General features: G+C 43.9%; 1 protein-coding gene and 1 long non-coding RNA gene across 3 annotated transcripts in view; one reads left to right on the top strand and one right to left on the bottom strand.

Moving 5' to 3' along the window:
• Nucleotides 1-9586, top strand: part of LOC137346718 (uncharacterized) — a 36521-nt gene extending 26935 nt beyond the window's left edge. For both annotated transcript variants that reach the window (XR_010968761.1, XR_010968764.1), the window contains exons 4-5: nt 7453-7539; nt 8754-9586. This is a non-coding gene — a long non-coding RNA (uncharacterized lncRNA). The remainder of the gene's footprint in view (nt 1-7452; nt 7540-8753) is intronic.
• erp44 (endoplasmic reticulum protein 44) overlaps nt 1-20822 on the bottom strand; it is a 143242-nt gene that overhangs the window by 42088 nt on the left and 80332 nt on the right. Inside the window, exon 6 of the mRNA XM_068010434.1 lies at nt 6114-6229. Within this exon, the coding sequence (XP_067866535.1) occupies nt 6114-6229 (116 nt within the window). The remainder of the gene's footprint in view (nt 1-6113; nt 6230-20822) is intronic.

Here is a 20822-nt window from a genome sequence, read left to right as displayed (position 1 = left end):
ACCATTATTCAAGAAGGGTAGCAGGGATAAACCAGGTAATTACAGGCCAGTGAATCTAATATCATTGGTAGGGAAATTATCGGAAAAAATTCTGAGGGACAGGATTAATCTCCACTTGGAGAGGCAGGGATTAATCAGGGATAGTCAGCATGGCTTTGCTAGTGGGAGATTGTGTCCAACAAACTTGATTGAATTTTTCGAGGAGGTGACTAGGTGTATAGATGAGGGTAAAGCAGTTGATGTAGTCTACATGGACTTCAGTAAGGCTTTTGATAAGGTCCCGTATGGGAGATTGGTTAAGAAGGTAAGAGCCCATGGGGTCCAGGGCAATTTGGCAAATTGGATCCAAAATTGGCTTAGTGGCAGGAGGCAGAGGGTGAGAGTCGAGGGTTGTTCTTGTGAGTGGAAGCCTGTGACCAGTGGTGTACCGCAGGGATCGGTGCAGCGACCCTTGCTGTTTGCAGTGTACATTAATGATTTAGATGTGAATATAGGAGGGATGACTAGTAAGTTCTGAGATGACACGAAAATTGGTGGTGTCGTAAATAGTGAGGAGGAAAACCTTAGTTTACGATATAGATGGGCTGGTAAGATGGGCGGAGCAGTGGCAAATGGAATTTAATCCTGAGAAGTGTGAGGTGATGCATTTTGGGAGGAACAAGGCAAGGGAACATACAATGGATGGTAGGACCCTAGGAAGTCCAGAGGGACCTTGGTGTACTTGTCCATAGATCACTGAAGGCAGCAGCACAGGTAGATAAGGTGGTTAGGAAGGCATATGGGATACCTGCCTTTATTAGCCAAGGCATAGAATATAACAGCAGGGAAGTTATAATTTCTTTTTCTTTTGGGCCTCCTTATCTCGAGAGACAATGGATACGCGCCTGGAGGTGGTCAGTGGTTTGTGAAGCAGTGCCTGGAGTGGCTATAAAGGCCAATTCTGGAGTGACAGGCTCTTCCACAGGTGCTGCAGAGAAATTTGTTTGTTGGGGCTGTTGCACAGTTGGCTCTCCCCTTGCGCCTCTGTCTTTTTTCCTGCCGACTACTAAGTCTCTTCGACTCGCCACAATTTAGCCCTGTCTTTATGGCTGCCCGCCAGCTCTGGCGAATGCTGGCAACTGACTCCCACGACTTGTGATCAATGTCACACGATTTCATGTCGCGTTTGCAGACGTCTTTATAACGGAGACATGGACGGCCGGTGGGTCTGATACCAGTGGCGAGCTCGCTGTACAATGTGTCTTTGGGGATCCTGCCATCTTCCATGCGGCTCACATGGCCAAGCCATCTCAAGCGCCGCTGACTCAGTAGTGTGTATAAGCTGGGGGTGTTGGCCGCTTCAAGGACTTCTGTGTTGGAGATATAGTCCTGCCACCTGATGCCAAGTATTCTCCGAAGGCAGCGAAGATGGAATGAATTGAGACGTCGCTCTTGGCTGGCATACGTTGTCCAGGCCTCGCTGCCGTAGAGCAAGGTACTGAGGACACAGGCCTGATACACTCGGACTTTTGTGTTCCGTGTCAGTGCGCCATTTTCCCACACTCTCTTGGCCAGTCTGGACATAGCAGTGGAAGCCTTACCCATGCGCTTGTTGATTTCTGCATCTAGAGACAGGTTACTGGTGATAGTTGAGCCTAGGTAGGTGAACTCTTGAACCACTTCCAGAGCGTGGTCGCCAATATTGATGGATGGAGCATTTCTGACATCCTGCCCCATGATGTTCGTTTTCTTGAGGCTGATGGTTAGGCCAAATTCATTGCAGGCAGACGCAAACCTGTCGATGAGACTCTGCAGGCATTCTTCAGTGTGAGATGTTAAAGCAGCATCGTCAGCAAAGAGGAGTTCTCTGATGAGGACTTTCCGTACTTTGGACTTCGTTCTTAGACGGGCAAGGTTGAACAACCTGCCCCCTGATCTTGTGTGGAGGAAAATTCCTTCTTCAGAGGATTTGAACGCATGTGAAAGCAGCAGGGAGAAGAAAATCCCAAAAAGTGTGGGTGCGAGAACACAGCCCTGTTTCACACCACTCAGGATAGGAAAGGGCTCTGATGAGGAGCCACCATGTTGAATTGTGCCTTTCATATTGTCATGGAATGAGGTGATGATACTTAGTAGCTTTGGTGGACATCCGATCTTTTCTAGTAGTCTGAAGAGACCACGTCTGCTGACGAGGTCAAAGGCTTTGGTGAGATCAATGAAAGCAATGTAGAGGGGCATCTGTTGTTCACGGCATTTCTCCTGTATCTGACGAAGGGAGAACAGCATGTCAATAGTCGATCTCTCTGCACGAAAGCCACACTGTGCCTCAGGGTAGACGCGCTCGGCCAGCTTCTGGAGCCTGTTCAGAGCGACTCGAGCAAAGACTTTCCCCACTATGCTGAGCAGGGAGATTCCACGGTAGTTGTTGCAGTCACCGCGGTCACCTTTGTTTTTATAGAGGGTGATGATGTTGGCATCGCGCATGTCCTGGGGTACTGCTCCCTCGTCCCAGCACAGGCATAGCAGTTCATGTAGTGCTGAGAGTATAGCAGGCTTGGCACTCTTGATTATTTCAGGGGTAATGCTGTCCTTCCCAGGGGCTTTTCCGCTGGCTAGGGAATCAATGGCATCACTGAGTTCCGATTTGGTTGGCTGTATGTCCAGCTCATCCATGACTGGTAGAGGCTGGGCTGCATTGAGGGCAGTCTCAGTGACAGCATTCTCCCTGGAGTACAGTTCTAGGTAGTGCTCAACCCAGCGGTCCATCTGTTTGCGTTGGTCAGTGATTATGTCCCCCGATTTAGATTTGAGGGGGGTGATCTTCTTGATGGTTGGCCCAAGAGCTCTCTTCATGCCATCATACATTCCTCTGATGTTTCCGGTGTCTGAGGCCAGCTGAATATGACTGCATAGGTGTTGCCAGTAGTCGTTTGCGCAACGCCTAGCTGTTCTTTGTGCAGTACTTCTGGCTGCTTTAAGTGCTGCGGATGTTAAATCGCTGGGGGCTTTCTTGTAGTTCAAAAGTGCAATGCGCTTAGCGGCTATGACAGGTTCCAGCTCTTCATTATGAGATTGAAACCAGTCTGCATTTCTCTTCGCACTTTTGCCGTAGGAGCTGTATAAAATGCTAGTTAGGCCACAGCTGGAGTACTGTGTACAGTTCTGGGCACCACACTATAGGAAGGATGTGACTGCACTGGAGAAGGTGCAGAGGAGATTCATGAGGATGTTGCTTGGGCTGGAGCATTTCAGTTATGAAGAGAGACTGGATAAGCTAGGGTTGTCTTCCTTAGAGCAGCGAAGGCTGAGGGCGGGGGGGGGGGGGGGTGACGGGGACATGATTGAGGTATACAAAATTATGAGGGGTATTGATAGGATAGATAGGAAGAAACTTTTTCCCATAGCGGAAGGATCAATAACCAGGCGGCATAGATTTAAGGTAAGGGGAAGGTGGTTTAGAGGGAATTTGAGAAAAAAAATTTTCACCCAGAGGGTGGTTGGAATCTGGAACACACTGCCTGAAGGGGTGGTAGAGGCAGGAACCCTCACAACATTTAAGAAGAATTGAGATGAGCACTTGAAATGCCATAGCATACAAGGCTACGGGTCAAGTGCTGGAAAATGGGATTAGAATAGATAGGCGCTTGATGGCCGTCATAGACACGATGGGCCAAAGGGCCTGTTTCTGTGCTGTATAACTCTATGACTCCAGTTAAAACCTTCATTCATGCCTTTGTTACAAACAGAGTCTACGATTGCAATGCTTTCCTGACCAGCATCTCATCTTCCACCGTCCACAAAACTTTAGCTCATCCAAAACTTTGCTGCCCGCACCAATTCTACCCCTGCTCTTACTGACCTAGATTGGCACCTGGTTCTCCAATGCCTCAAATTTAAATTTCTCAACCTTATTCAAATCTTTCTCTCTCCATCTGCGCAATCTCCTCCAATTATACAACGCCTCTCAAACACTCTCTTCCTCGATTCTTGTGTATGCCACCTCCCTTTGCCCCACCATTGGTAGCCATGCCTATAGCTTTCTTGCTCCATGCTCTGGAATTTCCTCCCTAAACCTCTGTGCCTTTCCAACTCCCTTAAAATTCATTCTTAAAACCCACCTCTTTTACCAAGCTTTTGGATATTTTTCTGCGTTAAAGGTACTATAAAAATGCAAACTACAGTTGTCTTAATTTCTCCAAATGCCTTTCATCAGATGCGGCTTTAGAATAATCTTCCAGCTATATCTAAGCCTTCCACAATGTGGCACTTCTTTCCATAGAGCATTTAAAATGCAACTTGCCTGGGTTCTGGCCATTTAAAGGCTAGTAAGATGGCTAGCACCCAGCACAAAACTAAACATGAAAGTGTGGAGTGTGTACCTAGTAGTCCCACAGTGCTGTACCTATTTCCAGGCACTGTAGCACCCTGAAATTAAGTACAACTCGGGGTCCCACCCTAGTTGTATTCATCCAGTCATGCAGGACATAGAACATAGAACATTACAGCGCAGTACAGGCCCTTCAGCCCTCGATGTTGCGCCGACCTGTGAAACCATCTGACCTACACTATTCCATTTTCATCCATATGTCTATCCAATGACCACTTAAATGCCCTTAAAGTTGGCGAGTCTACTACTGTTGCAGGCAGGGCGTTCCACGCCCCTACTACTCTCTGTGTAAAGAAACTACCTCTGACATCTGTCCTATATCTATCACCCCTCAACTTAAAGCTATGTCCCCTCGTGTTTGCCATCACCATCCGAGGAAAAAGGCTCTCACTATCCACCCTGTCCAACCCTCTGATTATCTTATATGTCTCTATTAAGTCACCTCTTCTCCTCCTTCTCTCTAACGAAAACAACCTCAAGTCCCTCAGCCTTTCCTCGTAATGGAAGGCAATGGAAAAAAATAAAGTATATGGCCAAATGGCAATCATATTTTTTACTTAAGGGTATGCCATATATTCAGGGCTAGTCCATAAATATAATTAGTGTAAATTCTTTCTGGAATATTTTTCCACTTGAGATACTATCGATATTAATAGCATGGCAAAGTTTCTAAAATGTACCCAATACAAATAAATGGCAGTTCTGTACTGACATGGAGGCCACCTGTTGTACTGACTGAACCTGGGGAGAATATGAAGTGTTTTAAATAATTCCTCAGCATCTTTCACACCATGCCTGAGAGAGCATGATCCCTTAGGCATTGTTGTATGACATATGCTGTGCAATTCCTAAGTAAATCCACATTGCACAGTACACAATTACACATTAAGCAAGTTATTTTCCTGACAAAAACAGTCTGATTTTTGTTCCTGATAAGTATACAACAGCTGCAAACAACACTTAATTATCAGTTCTGGAAGAGAGTATTATTAGTTGTCATCAATCCCACTGGGCCCCTGTAAGGAATGGATTAGTTTGAAGAGATGTAATTTTTCTTGAATCACTATTTATCCAAAGCCAGAATCTTCTATTAATCCCAGTGCGAATAAACCTGTGCGTTCAACTGCATGTTCTCTCTAAATAGGATATGGTCAAGGCAACATTGTTCGCAACACCTTCTGTAACATTTGTCTGAGTAATTTTTCATACAACAAAATATTTGGAATTTCACAGAGTATGGGCTGCTAAATTTAAACAATTTGGGGGAAGAATTTATCTGGTCACTGTGTAGTGAAACTATAAATACAGTCCTCAAATTCATTTACAATTTTGTTACATAGTACATATATAAATTTTATAAACAAACCAAAATATACAATACTTAAGCACACTGGATCTTAAAGCACTGTACCAAAGCTGTAGGATGCAAACTGCCATCAAAAAGCATCACAAATCAAGTTCAAAATTTCAGTTGTGCTGCTTTGGCAGGGTGTTTCCCCACAAAGCTAGGGAAAGCAAAGGGGGGGGGGGGGGGTGATTGCAGTAGAAAATAATCAGAAAAGTACTCCTGCTAAACTGTTCTGATGCACTCTTAGTCAGTTACAGAGCAGCTCTAGTAGAGTCCTCAGAGCAGGACACCTGCCCGGCCTTTAATACTGGGGCATAGTCTAGGGAGATTAAAATATATTCGTACCATCACTTCCCCTCAAAAATTGCAGTTATTAAAACAAATTTAGCTCACTCTTACCCAAATGCAGCCAAAAAGACGCAATCATCCCGTAAAATATTGGACACTTTTTCAAAGACCCTGTAATTGTCGGAATCTCTCTGTTCAAAAAATCCAATGATGTTTCGCTTGCTGCGCTGTAAAATACAACAGCCACATATTGGATTGTTCAACTGATGTGTATGATTTTTAAGGTAGTGAAAGAAAACAGTTTTACAATCCAGTTCAGTACAAATTCCCCGAGTCAAAACAGATGTTTATTTTGTTAAATGACCAAAGCAGCAAAATGATTATGAATTTGAGTGTAAATTCCCTCTTAAAAGCTTCTGGGAAGCTTTTGTGTTTGAGAATATAAATTCTGCACACTCCCCCGCCCCACCTTCAAATTCAGCACATCAATTGTGACTGAGCAGGTAGGCAACTGCACTACTGTTGCTCTGGGCCAGCCTTCAACAGGTGCAAGAGGTGCCTGGGGTTTGACTTCCTGCCTTTTCACCTGCCCACGGAAACAAGAGCGATCAGGCACTCAGCAGAACAGTTAACCAACTGCATCCAATCGCTCTGTGGTACCGTGCCAGTGAGCAAAACTACTTAATGATCAAAACCGCACAAACCTACTGTGAAGAAATAAAGGTAATTTAAAATTCTTCTCGAGAAGTCTGTTCAGAGAACAATTGTAACATTGATCTCTGGTCACTTTTCAAGAGATATCTTGATGGCTGTCTGAAACCTCCTGGCATATTAATTAAGTTATGATGCAACTTTGTTCTGATAAAAAGATAGGCAGTCAGCACAGTTTAAATACTGTTGCATCTCACTTGACAGACGCAGAAATACTTAGGGGTGGGGGAAGGGGGTCAGGGTAGACATCAGGATTTCAATAAACTGATTCTAGAGGGATTAACTGGCATGCTAGTTCTCAACCCTTCAGATTACTTGCTTTTAATTTTTCTCCTTAGCAAGAAGTGGTCATGGCTACAAGTGTCTCAAGACCAAACATTCTGCACTTGTAGTAAAATATTAAGTTGCAATCATTTTCCCTATGGTTCAATTTTAAAACCTAAAAGTTTGTTGTTTAATCTGCAGCTAAATTAAAATAACTTGATTGTGAAAGGACAAACTTTGAAAAACAGTACTTTTCCAATACCAAGAACAAGCTTGACTAATAAAACATTTTTAATATTTGGCAGAAGCGTTTTAGACACAGTGGAGGTGAACTTCCAGTTCCATCGCTTTTACAAAAATGATAATTATTCATGTCCACCAGTGGCCTGGAGAGCTATTTATGTAGGGGTTTTCTGGGTCAATGTATTTGCATATCCTTTGGAATAGTGATTGACGTGAATCTTGTGTGAAACAGGTGTATTCTGCTGGAGTGCATGGAAATTAGGACTTGACTTTTTAAAAAAATGAACACTGCAGAAGGAAGCTGGGAGACAAGCAACAGGTAAGTCAGGAACAAAGCTTTGCTCACTCACTTGACTCTCATCTAACTTCACTGCATGTCGCAATTGTTTTCTGATACTTTCCACAAATATCTGCTACAGGAGCAGCTGGTACTCTTTTCAAATACGGCAATAGGGCATAGTACAGACCCAGAACATGATGCCATAATTTTACTGACTCAGGCTGCAAGCCCTCTTTGAGGAAACTGACATCAGTAGATACAGATTGGTGGGGGAAGAGATGGTATTAGCACCGTGTTATGAAAGTGTTTCTTTTTAAAAACAACTTTTTGAGGACTCGTATTTTTTAATTATGGACATTGGTTTATTTGGGAAAACTGAAAAGATTCCATGGATGTGTTTTTTTTCCCCACAAAGGTCACTGAGAGGTTATGTTTGAAAACAAATCTTTACTGGATGTCACATACCTTAAGCTCAGTAAACAGAAATCTTGGTGACTTGGGGAAGGTGTTCACAGAGAAGTGACATGTCAAGATTTATGATGGTCAGGTGGTTTCGCTTTTGGGATATTGTTTTGGTTCAGTTGGGGCGTGGAGTTTTGTTGAAAGCAGCTGGGTTTGTAGCTTGCTGAAAAATACCTAGCTCCTCTTTCTCTACCTCTGTGGAAAAAAACCCTGTGAATCCAATATGTGACAGCTAAAACCCCTGATGCCACATTTCTCCTGAGACGCTCCTGGAAGGCCTGCCATATTAATTCTCGACGCCAGCTAAAAAGAACTGCTCCAGAAAAGATCTGAGTGACCCATCTATGTGTACTTGGATGCCAGACTGTATGATATTTTTAGGACACCATATCTCTCATTATTTTGCTGCAAGAATTAACAAGTATTTGGCCATAATATATATATTTTTTAGAAAGGACCTCTGCAGAGAAAATTTCTTTATTTTCCCTTTAACCAGTATGTGCGCACGCATGTTGGGTATTTAAAAAGGGAACTTTCATCTTTCCATCTGTGTGTTAATGCTTTGCTTTGTTACTAGATAAGTCTTGCTTTATAATAAATTGATAATTTTGTTTATTCAAGTAACTTGGTTGGTGTATTTTATTCTGAGATAAAGAGTAGAGTATATGATTGACCATATCGGTAAGTGGGTAAACATTTAAATATATATTGTGGAGAGGTGGAACTAGAAAAGATAGTGCATGCCTCCTGCCTCGGTCATAACAACTGTTTGCTAACTCTCTCATCCCCAGGACTGCAGACCAATGCCCAAGAAGTTCAATAACCTCATCAGGGCTGACAAGCTTCCACACAGACCAAACATTTTCTTCATTAACCACAAGCACTCTTCATTTTCTAAAAGGAATACTTGTACAAATGACTTCACAATGCACTCTGATTAAGGAGCACAGTGATGCAGGCCCTCACCTGCCAAGAATGAGGCATATTAATTTTGTCACATGGACATTAAATTTCAAAATGTTGCTGGGAAGAAGAGAATGCCTATTACAAGGGCTGCCAGCCTGGCTGGAAAGACATTTTTGCATATTGACAGATGGTATTTGAAAGGACAAAGGGGCTATTCCCTGCTCCAATTTAACCCACAATGGACCTTTGATCATCAGGTATTATGTGTAGAGGAGACATTCCAAGGTCTGCTAGGACGAGACAATCCACAAGGGCCAGGACTGATTAGGCCAGCTGGTCACATGACTGTCTGTTGCAAGATTTTTTGAACTCGCCACAGAGAATTTGAACTCAGAAAGCTGTTTGCTCCGGGGCTCAGAAGATCTCTCTTCTGCCTGCTCCCATCTCTTTCTCACGGAACTGACATCCATTGAAGACACATGAACCCCAAGAGGGAAAGGTCCTACAGTGAACAAGGTGTACGAATAATACTGGGCCCCAACAAAAAGCAAGATCAACCTACAAAAGGACTCTACAGTGCGCTCGAAGAACCGTAACAACTCTTCAAATATTGCCTCAAACCTTTCCACTTTATCTTTTCTTCTGCTCTTTTCTGTCCCTATCTGCATGTGTGTATCGTATATGCATGCTAGGTGGGCATGTCGTGTATCCGTAAACGTCAACCGAAATTACAGTTTAAGTTTTAATAAATTTCACCTTTCTTCTTTAAACTTAAGAAAACCGGTTTGTGCTCATTCCTTTGCCTTATAATTAGAAAATAGGGAACAAGGATTCACCAAGGGGCAGCTCAAAACACAGTGTGCTTAAAATCAAACCCTATTACCCAAGACCAGGTGAAGGCTGAGACGGACCCCTAGACACCTTGCTCACCTGGTCGTAACAGCACTCTAACTTACTATGATTATAGAGTCATTTACTGCACAGATGGAGGCCATTCGGCCCTTCGAGTCCATGCCGGCTCTCCACTGAGCTATGCTGTCAGTCCCACTCCTCGGCTCGATCCCCATAGCCCTGCAAGTCTATTTCTCTTAAGTGGCCATCCAACTTCCTCTTGAAGTCAGTGATTGTCTTCGCTTCCACCACCCTTGTGGGCAGGGAGTTCCTGGTCATTACCTCCTGCTGTATAAAAAAGTGCTTCCTCATATTCCCCCTGCATCTTTTGCCCAAAACTTTCAATTTGTGTCTCCTAGTCCTTATATTATTAGTTAATGGGAAGAGATTTCCTTGTCTAACTTATTCAAGCCTGTCATAATCTTGTACACTTCTATTAAATCTCCCCTCAATCTCCTTTGTTCCAAGGAGAACAAACCCAGCTTTTCCAACCTAACCTTGTAACTAAAATCCCCCATCCCGGCAACCATTCTGGTAAGTCCTCTCTTTACCCTCTGAAGGACCCTCACATCATTCATGAAGTGTGGTGACCAGAACTGGACTAAGTCTAAGCAGAGCTTTATAGAGGTTCAACATAACTTCCCTGCTTTTGTACTCAATGCTTCTATTTATGAATCCCAAGATCCTATATGCTTTATTAACCACGCTCAATATATCCTGCCACCTTCAAAGATTGTTGCACATGCACCCCCAAGTCCCTCTGTTCCTGCACACTCTTTAGAACTGTGCCATTAAGTATATATTGCCTCTCCCAATTCCTTCTGCCAAAATACATCAACTCACATTTGTCAGTATTGAATTCTATCTGTCACCTCTCTGCCCATTCTGCTAGCCTATGTCCTGTTGCAGGCAGTTCATATCATCCTCATGGTTTGCTGCATCTCCAAGTTTGGTATCGTCAGCAACTTTTGAGATTCTACTCTGTATTCCAAGATCCAAGTCATTTATATATAGCAAAACATCAGTGGTCCCAGCACTGACCCTTGGGGAACACCACTGTCTACCAACCTGCAGTCTGAAAAGCTATCATTTACAACTCGCTGTTTTCTGTCCATAAGCCAATCTTATATCCAATTGGACACTGACCCTCCTATTCCATGAGCTTCAATTTTGTTAACCAGCCTTTTATGTGGTACCTTATCAGATGCTTTCTTAAAATTCATATATAGACAACATCCACTGCATTCCCTTCATCAACCTTCTCTGTTACTTCATCAAAAAACTCATTTAGATAGTTAAGCATGATCTGCCTTTTACAAATCCATGCTAGCTATCCTTAATTAACTTGAACCTCGAAGCATCCGTTGATATTTTCCCTGATTATAGTTTCTAAAACCTTACCCACCACTGATGCTAAACTAACTGGCCTGTAATTGCTAGAACTGTCCTTACACTCTTTCTTGAATAAGGGTGTCACATTTACCACTCTCCAATCCTCTGGCACCTCCCCTGTATCCAGGGAAGATTATGGCAAGCCCTTCCGCTATTTCCATCCTCCACTTCCTTTAGCAACCACTTCCTTTAATTATCCAACTACTCTAATTGAAATTACTGATATGTACAATATAAAAGCCCAGCTGATACCCTTACACATCCCTTACTTCAGCTCTTCCTTGCCACATATTCAACTGCTATCCAACCCCTCAAATATTTGCAAGGGGAATAGGTGCGGAATTCCAAATAGAGGTAGGCCACCAGAGGGGGAATGCCTAAACATCTCACGTGCTACAAAAAGGTGGCCAAGAAGCTTATGAGCAGACACACTTTCTTTGGGAGTCAGAGAGGTCAGGAGCACATTTACAGCACCAGATTAATGACTGAACACCATCACCAACAACTTAGCACCCTATAAAGCATTACACAGATACAAGCTTCAACTGCCTTCTGTTTCCTTAGTCCCAGAAGCGCACTGTCATCCATTCTTACCTTCTACCTGCCTTTCCTACCTGTAGATCCACCACATTAAAAAGGGACACAGAATGAGGCTGAGAAGAACAGACAAACAAGAACACCCCTGTGAACAATGATGAGGGAGAGAGAAGTCAAACTCAACCCCACCCACGAGCTCCTGCCCAATGTTCCTTGGTCCCATCACCATCCAATTAACTCCGTGTTATTTTGCTTTTTTTTTAATTCATTCATGGGATGTGGGCGTCACTAGCTATGCCAGCAATTATTGCCCATACCTAATTGCCCTTGAGAAGGTGGTGGTGAGCTGCCTTCTTGAACCGCTGCAGTCCATTTGAGGTAGGTAGAACCACAGTGCTGTCAGGAAGGGAGTTCCAGGATTTTGACCCAGCGGCAGTGAAGGAACGGCGATATAGTTCCAAATCAGGATGATGTGTGACTTGGAGGGGAACTTGCAGGTGGTGGTGTTCCCATGTATTTGCTGCCCTTGTCCTTCTAGTTGGTAGAGGTCGCGAATTTGGAAGGTGCTGTCTAAGGAGCCTTCGTGCATTGCTGCAGTGCATCTTGTAGATGGTACACACTGCTGCCACTGTGCATCGGTGGTGGAGGGAGTGAATGTTTGTCGATGGGGTGCCAATCAAGCGGACTGCTTTGTCCTGGATGGTGTCGAGCTTCTTGAGTGTTGTTGGAGCTGCACCCATCCACGCAAGTGGAGAGTATTCCATCACATCCTGACTTGTGCCTTGTAGATGGTGGACAGGCTTTGGGGAGTCAGGAGGCGAGTTACTAGCCTCAGGGTTCCTAGCCTCTGACCTGCTCTTGTAGCCACGGTATTTATATGGCTACTCCAGTTCAGTTTCTGGTCAATGGTAGCCCCTAGGATGTTGATAGTGGGGGATTCAGCGATGGTAATGCCGTTGAATGTCAAGGGGAGATGGTTAGATTCTCTCTTGTTGGAGATGGTCATTGCCTGGCACTTGTGTGGCGCGAATGTTACTTGCCACTTATCAGCCCAAGCCTGGACATTGTCCAGGTCTTGCTGCATTTCTACACGGACTGCTTCAGTATCTGAGGAGTCATGAATGGTGCTGAACATTGTGCAATCATCAGCGAACATCCCCACTTCTAACCTTATGATTGAAGGAAGGTCATTGATGAAGCAGCTGAAGATGGTTGGGCCCAGGACAATACCCATAGGAACTCCTGCAGTGATGTCCTGGAGCTCAGATGACTGACCTCCAACAACTACAGCCATCTTCCTTTGCGCTAGGTATGACTCTAACCAGCGGAGGGTTTTCCCCCTATTCCCATTGACCTCAGTTTTGCTAGGGCTCCTTGATGCCATACTCGGTCAAATGCTGCCTTGATGTCAAGGGCAGTTACTCTCACCTCACCTCTTGAGTTCAGCTCTTTTGTCCATGTTTGAACCAAGGCTGTAATGAGGTCAGGAGCTGAGTGGCCCTGGCGGAACCCAAACTGAGCGTCACTGAGCAGGTTATTGCTAAGCAAGTGCTGCTTGATGGCACTGTTGATGACACCTTCCATCACTTTATTGATGATTGAGTGTAGAGGGATGGGGCGGTAATTGGCCGGGTTGGACTTGTCCTGCTTTTTGTGTACAGGACATACCTGGGCAATTTTCCACATTGCAGGGTAGATGCCAGTGTTGTAGCTGCACTGGAACAGCCTGGCTAGGGGCACGGCAAGTTCTGGAGCACAGGTCTTCAGTACTATTGCCGGAATATTGTCAGGGCCCATAGCTTTTGCAGTATCCAGTGCCTTCAGTCGTTTCTTGATATCACGTGGAGTGAATCGAATTGGCTGAAGTCTGGCATCTGTGATGCTGGGGACTTCAGGAGGAGGCCGAGATGGATCATCAACTCGGCACTTCTGGCTGAAGATTGTTGCAAATGCTTCTGCCTTATCTTTCGCACTGATGTGCTGGGCTCCCCCATCATTGATGGGGATATTTATGGAGCCTCCTCCTCCAGTTAGTTGTTTAATTGTCCACCACCATTCACGGCTGGATGTGGCAGGACTGCCGAGCTTAGATCTGATCCGTTGGTTATGGGATCGCTTAGCTCTGTCTATTGCATGCTGCTTATGCAGTTTGGCATGCAAGTAGTCCTGGGTTGTAGCTTCACCAGGTTGACACCTCATTTTGAGGTATGCCTGGTGCTGCTCCTGGCATGCCCTCCTGCACTCTTCATTTACCAGGGTTGGTCTCCTGGCTTGATGGTAATGGTAGAGTGGGGGATATGCCAGGCCATGAGGTTACAGATTGCGGATGAGTACAATTTTGCTGCTGCTGATGGCATACAGTGTCTCATGGATGCCCAGTTTTGCATTACTAGATCTGTTCGAAATCTATCCCAATTAGCACGGTGATCGTACCACACAACACGATGGACGGTATCCTCAATGTGAAGGTGGGACTTCGTCTCCACAAGTACTGTGTGGTGGTCACTCCTACCAATACGGTCATGGACAGAAGCATCTGCGGCAGGCAGATTGGTGAGGGCGAGGTCAAGTATGTTTTTCCCTCGTGTTAGTTCCCCCACCACCTGCCGCAGACCCAGTCTAACAGCTATGTCCTTTAGGATTTGGCCAGCTCGGTCAGTAGTGGTGCTACCGAATCACTCTTGGTGATGGACTTTGAAGTCCCCCACCCAGAGTACATTTTGTGCCCTTGCCACCCTCAGTGCTTCCTCCAAGTGGTGTTCAACATGGAGGAGTACTGACTCATCAGCTGAGGGAGGGCAGTAGGTGGTAATCAGTAGGTTACCGTGCCCATGTTTGACCTGATGCCATGAGACTTCATGGGGTCCGGAGTCGATGTTGAGGACTCCCAGGGCAACTCCCTCCCTACTGTATACCACTGTGCCACCACCTCTGGTGGGTCTGTCCTGCCGGTGGGACAGGACATACCCATGGATGGTGATGGCAGTGTCTGGGACATTGTCTGTATGGTATGATTCCACGAGTATGACTATGTCAGGCTGTTGCTTGACTAGTCTGTGGGACGGCTCTCCCAACTTTGGCACAAGCCCCCAGATGTTAGTAAGGAGGACTTTGCAGGGTCGACAGGGCTGTGTTTGCCGTTGTTGTTTCCGGTGGCTAGATCGACGCCGGGTTGTCCGTCCAGTTTCATTCCTTTTTTATAGACTTTGTAGCAGTTAGATACAACTGAGTGGCTTGCTAGGCCATTTCAGAGGGCATGTAAGAGTTCACTACATTGCTGTGGGTCTGGAGTCACATGTAGGCCAGACCAGGTAAGGACAGCAGATTTCCTTCCCTAAAGGACATTAGTGAACATTCTTCCCTCCCATGCACCAGCTCAGATACTTTCAGGTGGGACAACTGATAATGTTATTGAGGATGTGGCACTGAGTGAGTCACAGACCACGAGGCAGCCGGAGAAGCATGAAGTGAGTGAGGATTTGCCACTCTCCAGTGGAAGCTGAAGAGAAGACTGCCTGTGGCTTTGGAGTCATGGGACCCAGCATGCACAGGCACTAGCCTGAGAAGAAAGATATTCAATGACATGCTGTGATAATAAAGGTGATGAATTCCCCAGCTCTCCTGTAAAGTGTGTCAATACCTGATAAATGTAAGCCTGTACTTGTGGCTGTCTTAAAATAAGCCTGTCAGCTGTATTACGACTGAGGCGGGAGGAGCCCACTGTTTATTCTGAGTCCACTTCTCCACAGGTCACAGCATTTATTAAAATTTGTTCCCACTTACCGATATGGTCAATCATAGACTCTATTTTTATCCAAGAATAAAACACACCAACCAGGTTTTTTAAAAAATAAACAAAATTGTCAGTTTATTATGAAACAAATCTTAACCAGTAATGAAGCAAAGCATAAACACACAGATCGAAATATAAAAGTTCCCTTTTTACCTTAGCCCCTCTCACACATACTCACAAACCCACCTACCCACCGGTTAACCAAAAAAAGATAGAGATTTACTCTTTAGAGCTCTAGTACAAAATACCACCCCCACCCCCCAAAAAAATACGTTTTCCAAAATACTTGCTAATTCTTGAAGAAAAAAAAAGAGAAGATATGAAAGGATGTCAGAAGTCCTTTCTGGTTTGGGGTCCCAAATATATATAGGCAGCTGTCACTGGGATCTTCCTAGAACAGTTCTTGTCAGGCAACGCTGAAGATCAGCTTGAGCATGCTTTATAGGCAAAATACTGTAACAGGGGTTTCAGGCAGTTTCTTACACTTGCTTCTCAGCTTCTCAAGAGATAGAAAATTGATAGGCTTTTTCAAAGAGCTGGAACAGACTGACTTGGGTATTGCTTCCTCGGCAAGTTTTCTCCAACTGTCTTTTCAAAACACTGCCCATATCCCAACTCACTGTCCAAAGCAAAACCAAAACTAATGTCACAAGAATCAAGCCTCCTGACCCCTATAAATCTTGACCCGTCACTTCTTTGCAAACATCTTTCCCCAAGTCAAAAACAACCGCTGCTGGGTAATTATTTGAAGATGGGTGCCTTCCAGTAACTGTTTATAATCCAGACCGCTCAGTGACCCTTGTTAAAAAAAAAAATCCATGGATTCCTTTTCAGTTTTAAACACAAATCTTCAAAATTTAACAAAAAATGGAAGCACTCATTACAGCTGTGGCTCAGTTGGTAGCACTCTCACCTCTGAGTCACAAAGTTCTGGGTTCAAGTCCCACTCCAGGGCTTGAGCACAAAAATCTATGTCGACATACTCGAGCAGTACCGAGGGTGTGCTGCACTTTTGGATGAGACGTTAAACAGAGGCCTCATCTGCTTGCTCTGGTGGATGTAAAAGATCCCATGGCACTCTTTTGAAGAGCAGTGACGTTATCCCCAGTATCCTGGCCAATAATTATCCTTCAATCAACATCACCAAAAAAAACAAGATTATCTGGTCATTATCACATTGCTATATGTGGGAATTTGCTGTGTGCAAAATTGGCTGCTGCATTTCCTACATTACAACAGTGACTACACTTCAAAAGTACTTAATTGCTTATAAAGCACTTTGAGACATCCAGTGGTCGTGAAAACTGGCACCTAACTGCAAGTCTTTCTTTTCTTTCTATGGCATTAAAGTTGTATGCAACGATCACCTGCAAAGCCAGAGAGAGAGCAGTGCAGGCAAATGAGTGGTTCTGCAGGTCCTCAAACAAGTGAAGGAGCTGCCTATTGCCGCATTAGTTAAGTGCATACATTCTCTTAGAAAAGCCCTCATAATGACCTGTGCAGTTGTATATTTTGTGGTTGGTGGAGGGTAAACATTTGGTTGGTTGCATCATCCACAGATGTTGCCCAACTCTTCTTTGCTCAACCTGTGCTGATCCTTCCCCTTCTGGATGACATAGAAGGGTATACCTGTTCGGAATGACATATTTGTTCCTGTGAAGCCCTGATTGTAGGTGGTATGTGTGTTAGGGGCGAGGCAGGGCCGGTGTTGAGTAGCAAAAATCAGCTACTGTTCTGATCTGGTTGGACACAGTGAAAAGCAAATCCAGGTCTGTCTAGGCAGAATGGCAAAACAAAATCAAATTACTGCAGAGAGATTCCCAGCTGCAGAAATTGCTAACGAGACTCTCTCTTCAGGCTCAGAAAGTCCACATCCGCCTGTCTCAGCTGAAACTTGCAACAGCTGTGCCTTACAAGTTGTCAGTCTAAGTTATCGAGTGCATTGTCAGTGTAAAAGCAGGAAACTTGATGCAACAGCGCCACTGACCCTCATTATAACATAAAAACACAAAATTGACAGTACACTGACATGACGCAAGAAATAATTGCTACTTAACTATATGAGTATTAAAAATGTCTCATGCTATAGGGTGTTATAAGTATGTGTGCATGCAACAGATGATATATTACTACAATGCTTAACACCATTTAACATAAAAGGAATTTGCTAATCAGGAAATGGAACTGGACCAAAATTCCAAATAACAATTCTCAACTAACTATATAGTTATAACAAAAATGTGTTAACCCACTGATCTCCCCTACAGCAATGACACAAAGCTAATAATGCAATACATTTTTGAAAAAGCTAGAGTATTTGCATAGAGTAGTGATATCATAATTTTTCATAATAGAGACTGGGATTGTTATAGTGCAAAGGGCAAAGAGGAGTAGGAATTCCTGAAATGAATACAAGAGAGCTTCCTTGATCATTTTGTTTCCAGCCCAACAAGGGTGAAAGCATTGCTGGATCTAGTTCTGGGGAATGAAGTAGAGCAAGTGCAGCATGTTACAGTGGGAGAATGGTGAAATAGTGATATCATCACGTTTAGAATGGTTATGGAAAAGGACAAGGAACTATCAAGCTTAAAAAGGCTTAATTGGAGAAGGGCTAACTTCGGTGAGTTAAGAGAGATCTGGTCCAAGTTGATTGGAATGAAAAATTGGTAGGCAACACAGAAATCATACAGGTACATTGCAATGATGGGGAAAAGGAAGGGCATCCAAAACTAGAGCTCTCAGGATGACGAAAGATCTAGAGGTTAAAATGAAACAGAAAAAGGCGACTAATGACACAAATGTAAAGTTCATAATACAGTATAGAACTAAGCTGAATAGAGAAAATGCAGAGTACATCTAAAAACAGAATAAGAGGTGCAAAGAGAGAGTATGAGAATAGATTAGTGGCCAACGTAAAAGGAACACAAACGTCTTTTATAAACACAAATTGTAAAACGGTAGTCAAAGGGTGAGGCCGAGTAGGGACCAAAATAGAGATATTCTTGTGGAGGCAGAGGGCATGGCTGAGGTACTAAATGAGCACCGTACAGCTGTCTTCACTGGAGAAAAGCATGCTACCAATGTTTCAGTAAAGGAGGAGGTAGTAACAACACTGGATACAATAAAAATAGATAAACAAGAGATACTTAAAAAGTTGGCAGCCCTCAAATAGAAAAAAGTCACCTGACCCAGATGGGAGGCATCCTAGGTTATTGAGGGAAGAGTGGAAATAGTGGAGGTACTGGGCACTTCCAATCCTCCTTGGATATGGGGTGGGGATAGAGATATTCAAAATCATGAGGGGTCTGGACAGTGCAGATAGGGAGAGACTGTTCCCACTCATGAAAGGATCGAGAACCAGAGGGCACAGATTTAAAGTAATTGATAAGAGAAGCAAAAGTGATATAAGGAAAAACTTTTTCATCCAGTTGAGGCCTAATCAGTGCTTTATAAAGGTTTAGCATAACTTTTTTGCTTTTGTACACTCTTCCTGTATTAATAAAGCCAATAATCCCACATGCTTTTTATTAAACAACCTTCTCAATGGTCCTGCCTTCAAAGATTTGTGTACTTACACCCTCAGATCTCTCTGTTCCTGTACCCCCTTTAATATTCCATTTAGTTCATATTGCCTCCCCATCCTTACAAAAACTTCACACTTCTTTGTATTAAATTTCATCTGTCATGTGTCTGCCTATTTTACGAGTCCATGTTATCCTGAAGTCTGTTACTATCCTCTTCATTGTTTACTATATTTCCAAGTTTCATGTCATCTGCAAACGGTGAAGTTTTGCCTTGTATACCCAAGACCTGGTCATTAATATATATCAGAAAGAGCAGTGGTCCTAATGCCAACCCCTGGGGAATACTATTGTATACATCCGTCCAGTCTGAAAAACAGCTGTTCACCACTGCTTTCTTTCATCTCTGCTTTCTGTCCCTTAGCCAATTTTATATCCAGGCCACAACATCAACCACACTACCTCATCAACCCTCTCCATTACTTCATCAAAGAATTTACTCAAGTTCGTCAAACACAATTTGCCTTTAACAAGTCTTTGCTTACTTTCATTTATTAGCCCATACTCTTCCAAATAACAGTTAATTTTGTCCTGGATTATGGACTTTGGTCACTGTTAGGCTGCCTGGCCTGTAGGTACCCAGTTTTTCCTGCCTTTTTTTTTTAAAAAAGATGGATGTAACATTTGCAGTACTCCAGTTCACAGAATCTCAGAATTGTTACAGTGCAGGAGACGGCCATTCGGCCCATTGTATCCACACCAGCTCTCCGAAAGAGCAGTTCACTTAGTGCCATTCCCCCGCCTTCTCCCCATAACCCTGCACATTCTTCCTTTTCATATAACAGTTCAATTCCCTTTTGAATGCTTCAATTCAACCTGCCTCCACCACACTCAGGCAGTGCATTCCACACCTTAACCACTCGCTGCATGAAAAAGTTTTTCCTTATGTAATTTTTGCTTCTTTTGCCAATTACTTTAAATCTGTGCCCTCTTTTTCTCGATCCTTTCAGAGTGGGAACAGTTTCGCCCTATCTGCACTGTCCAGACCCCTCATGATTTTGAATACCTCTATCCCCACCCCATATTCAAGGAGGATTGGAAGATAGTGGCCAGCACCACAACAATTTGCATTTATCTAGCACCTTTAATGTAGTAAAATGTCAAGGCCCTTCACAGGACCGTTATCACACAAAATTTGATGCCCATTCACAGAGATATTAGGGGTGATGGCCAAAAGTTTTGCCAAACAGGTAGGTTAAGAAGTATTTGGAGGGAGGAAAAAGACATAGCAATTTGGAGTGTTTTAGGGAGGGAATTCCATAGCTTATGGCTCAGGGAGACGTCTTGGCTGTCAATCATGGAGCGATTGAAAGTGTTCAATTCTGGGCACCTCACTTTAGGAAGGATGTTAGGGGAGGCGGTGGCACAGTGGTAATATCACTGGACTAGTAATCCAGAAGCCCAGGCTAATGCTCTGGGGACATGAGTTCGTATCCCACCACAGCAGATGGTGAAATTTGAATTAAATTAATAAATCGGGAATTAAAAGCTAGTCTAATGGTCACCATGAAACCATTGTCAATTGTTGCAAAAAAACCATCTGGCTCACTAATGTCCTTCAGGGAAGGAAATCTGCCATCCTTATCTGGTCCAGCCTACATGTGACTCCAGACCTACAATAATGTGGCGGACTCTTAAATGCCCTCTGAGATGGGCTAGCAAGCCATTCAATTGTATTAAACCTCTACAAAGTCTAAGAAAAGGAACAAAAATGGTTGGACCACCCAGCATCGACTTAGGCACTGGAAACGACAATGGCA

The sequence above is a fragment of the Heterodontus francisci genome, chromosome 2, assembly GCF_036365525.1.
Source record: "Heterodontus francisci isolate sHetFra1 chromosome 2, sHetFra1.hap1, whole genome shotgun sequence".
NCBI lineage: Eukaryota > Metazoa > Chordata > Chondrichthyes > Heterodontiformes > Heterodontidae > Heterodontus > Heterodontus francisci.
The sequence above is the reverse complement of the archived record's forward strand: the minus strand, read 5'-3'. Positions and strand labels throughout refer to the sequence as shown.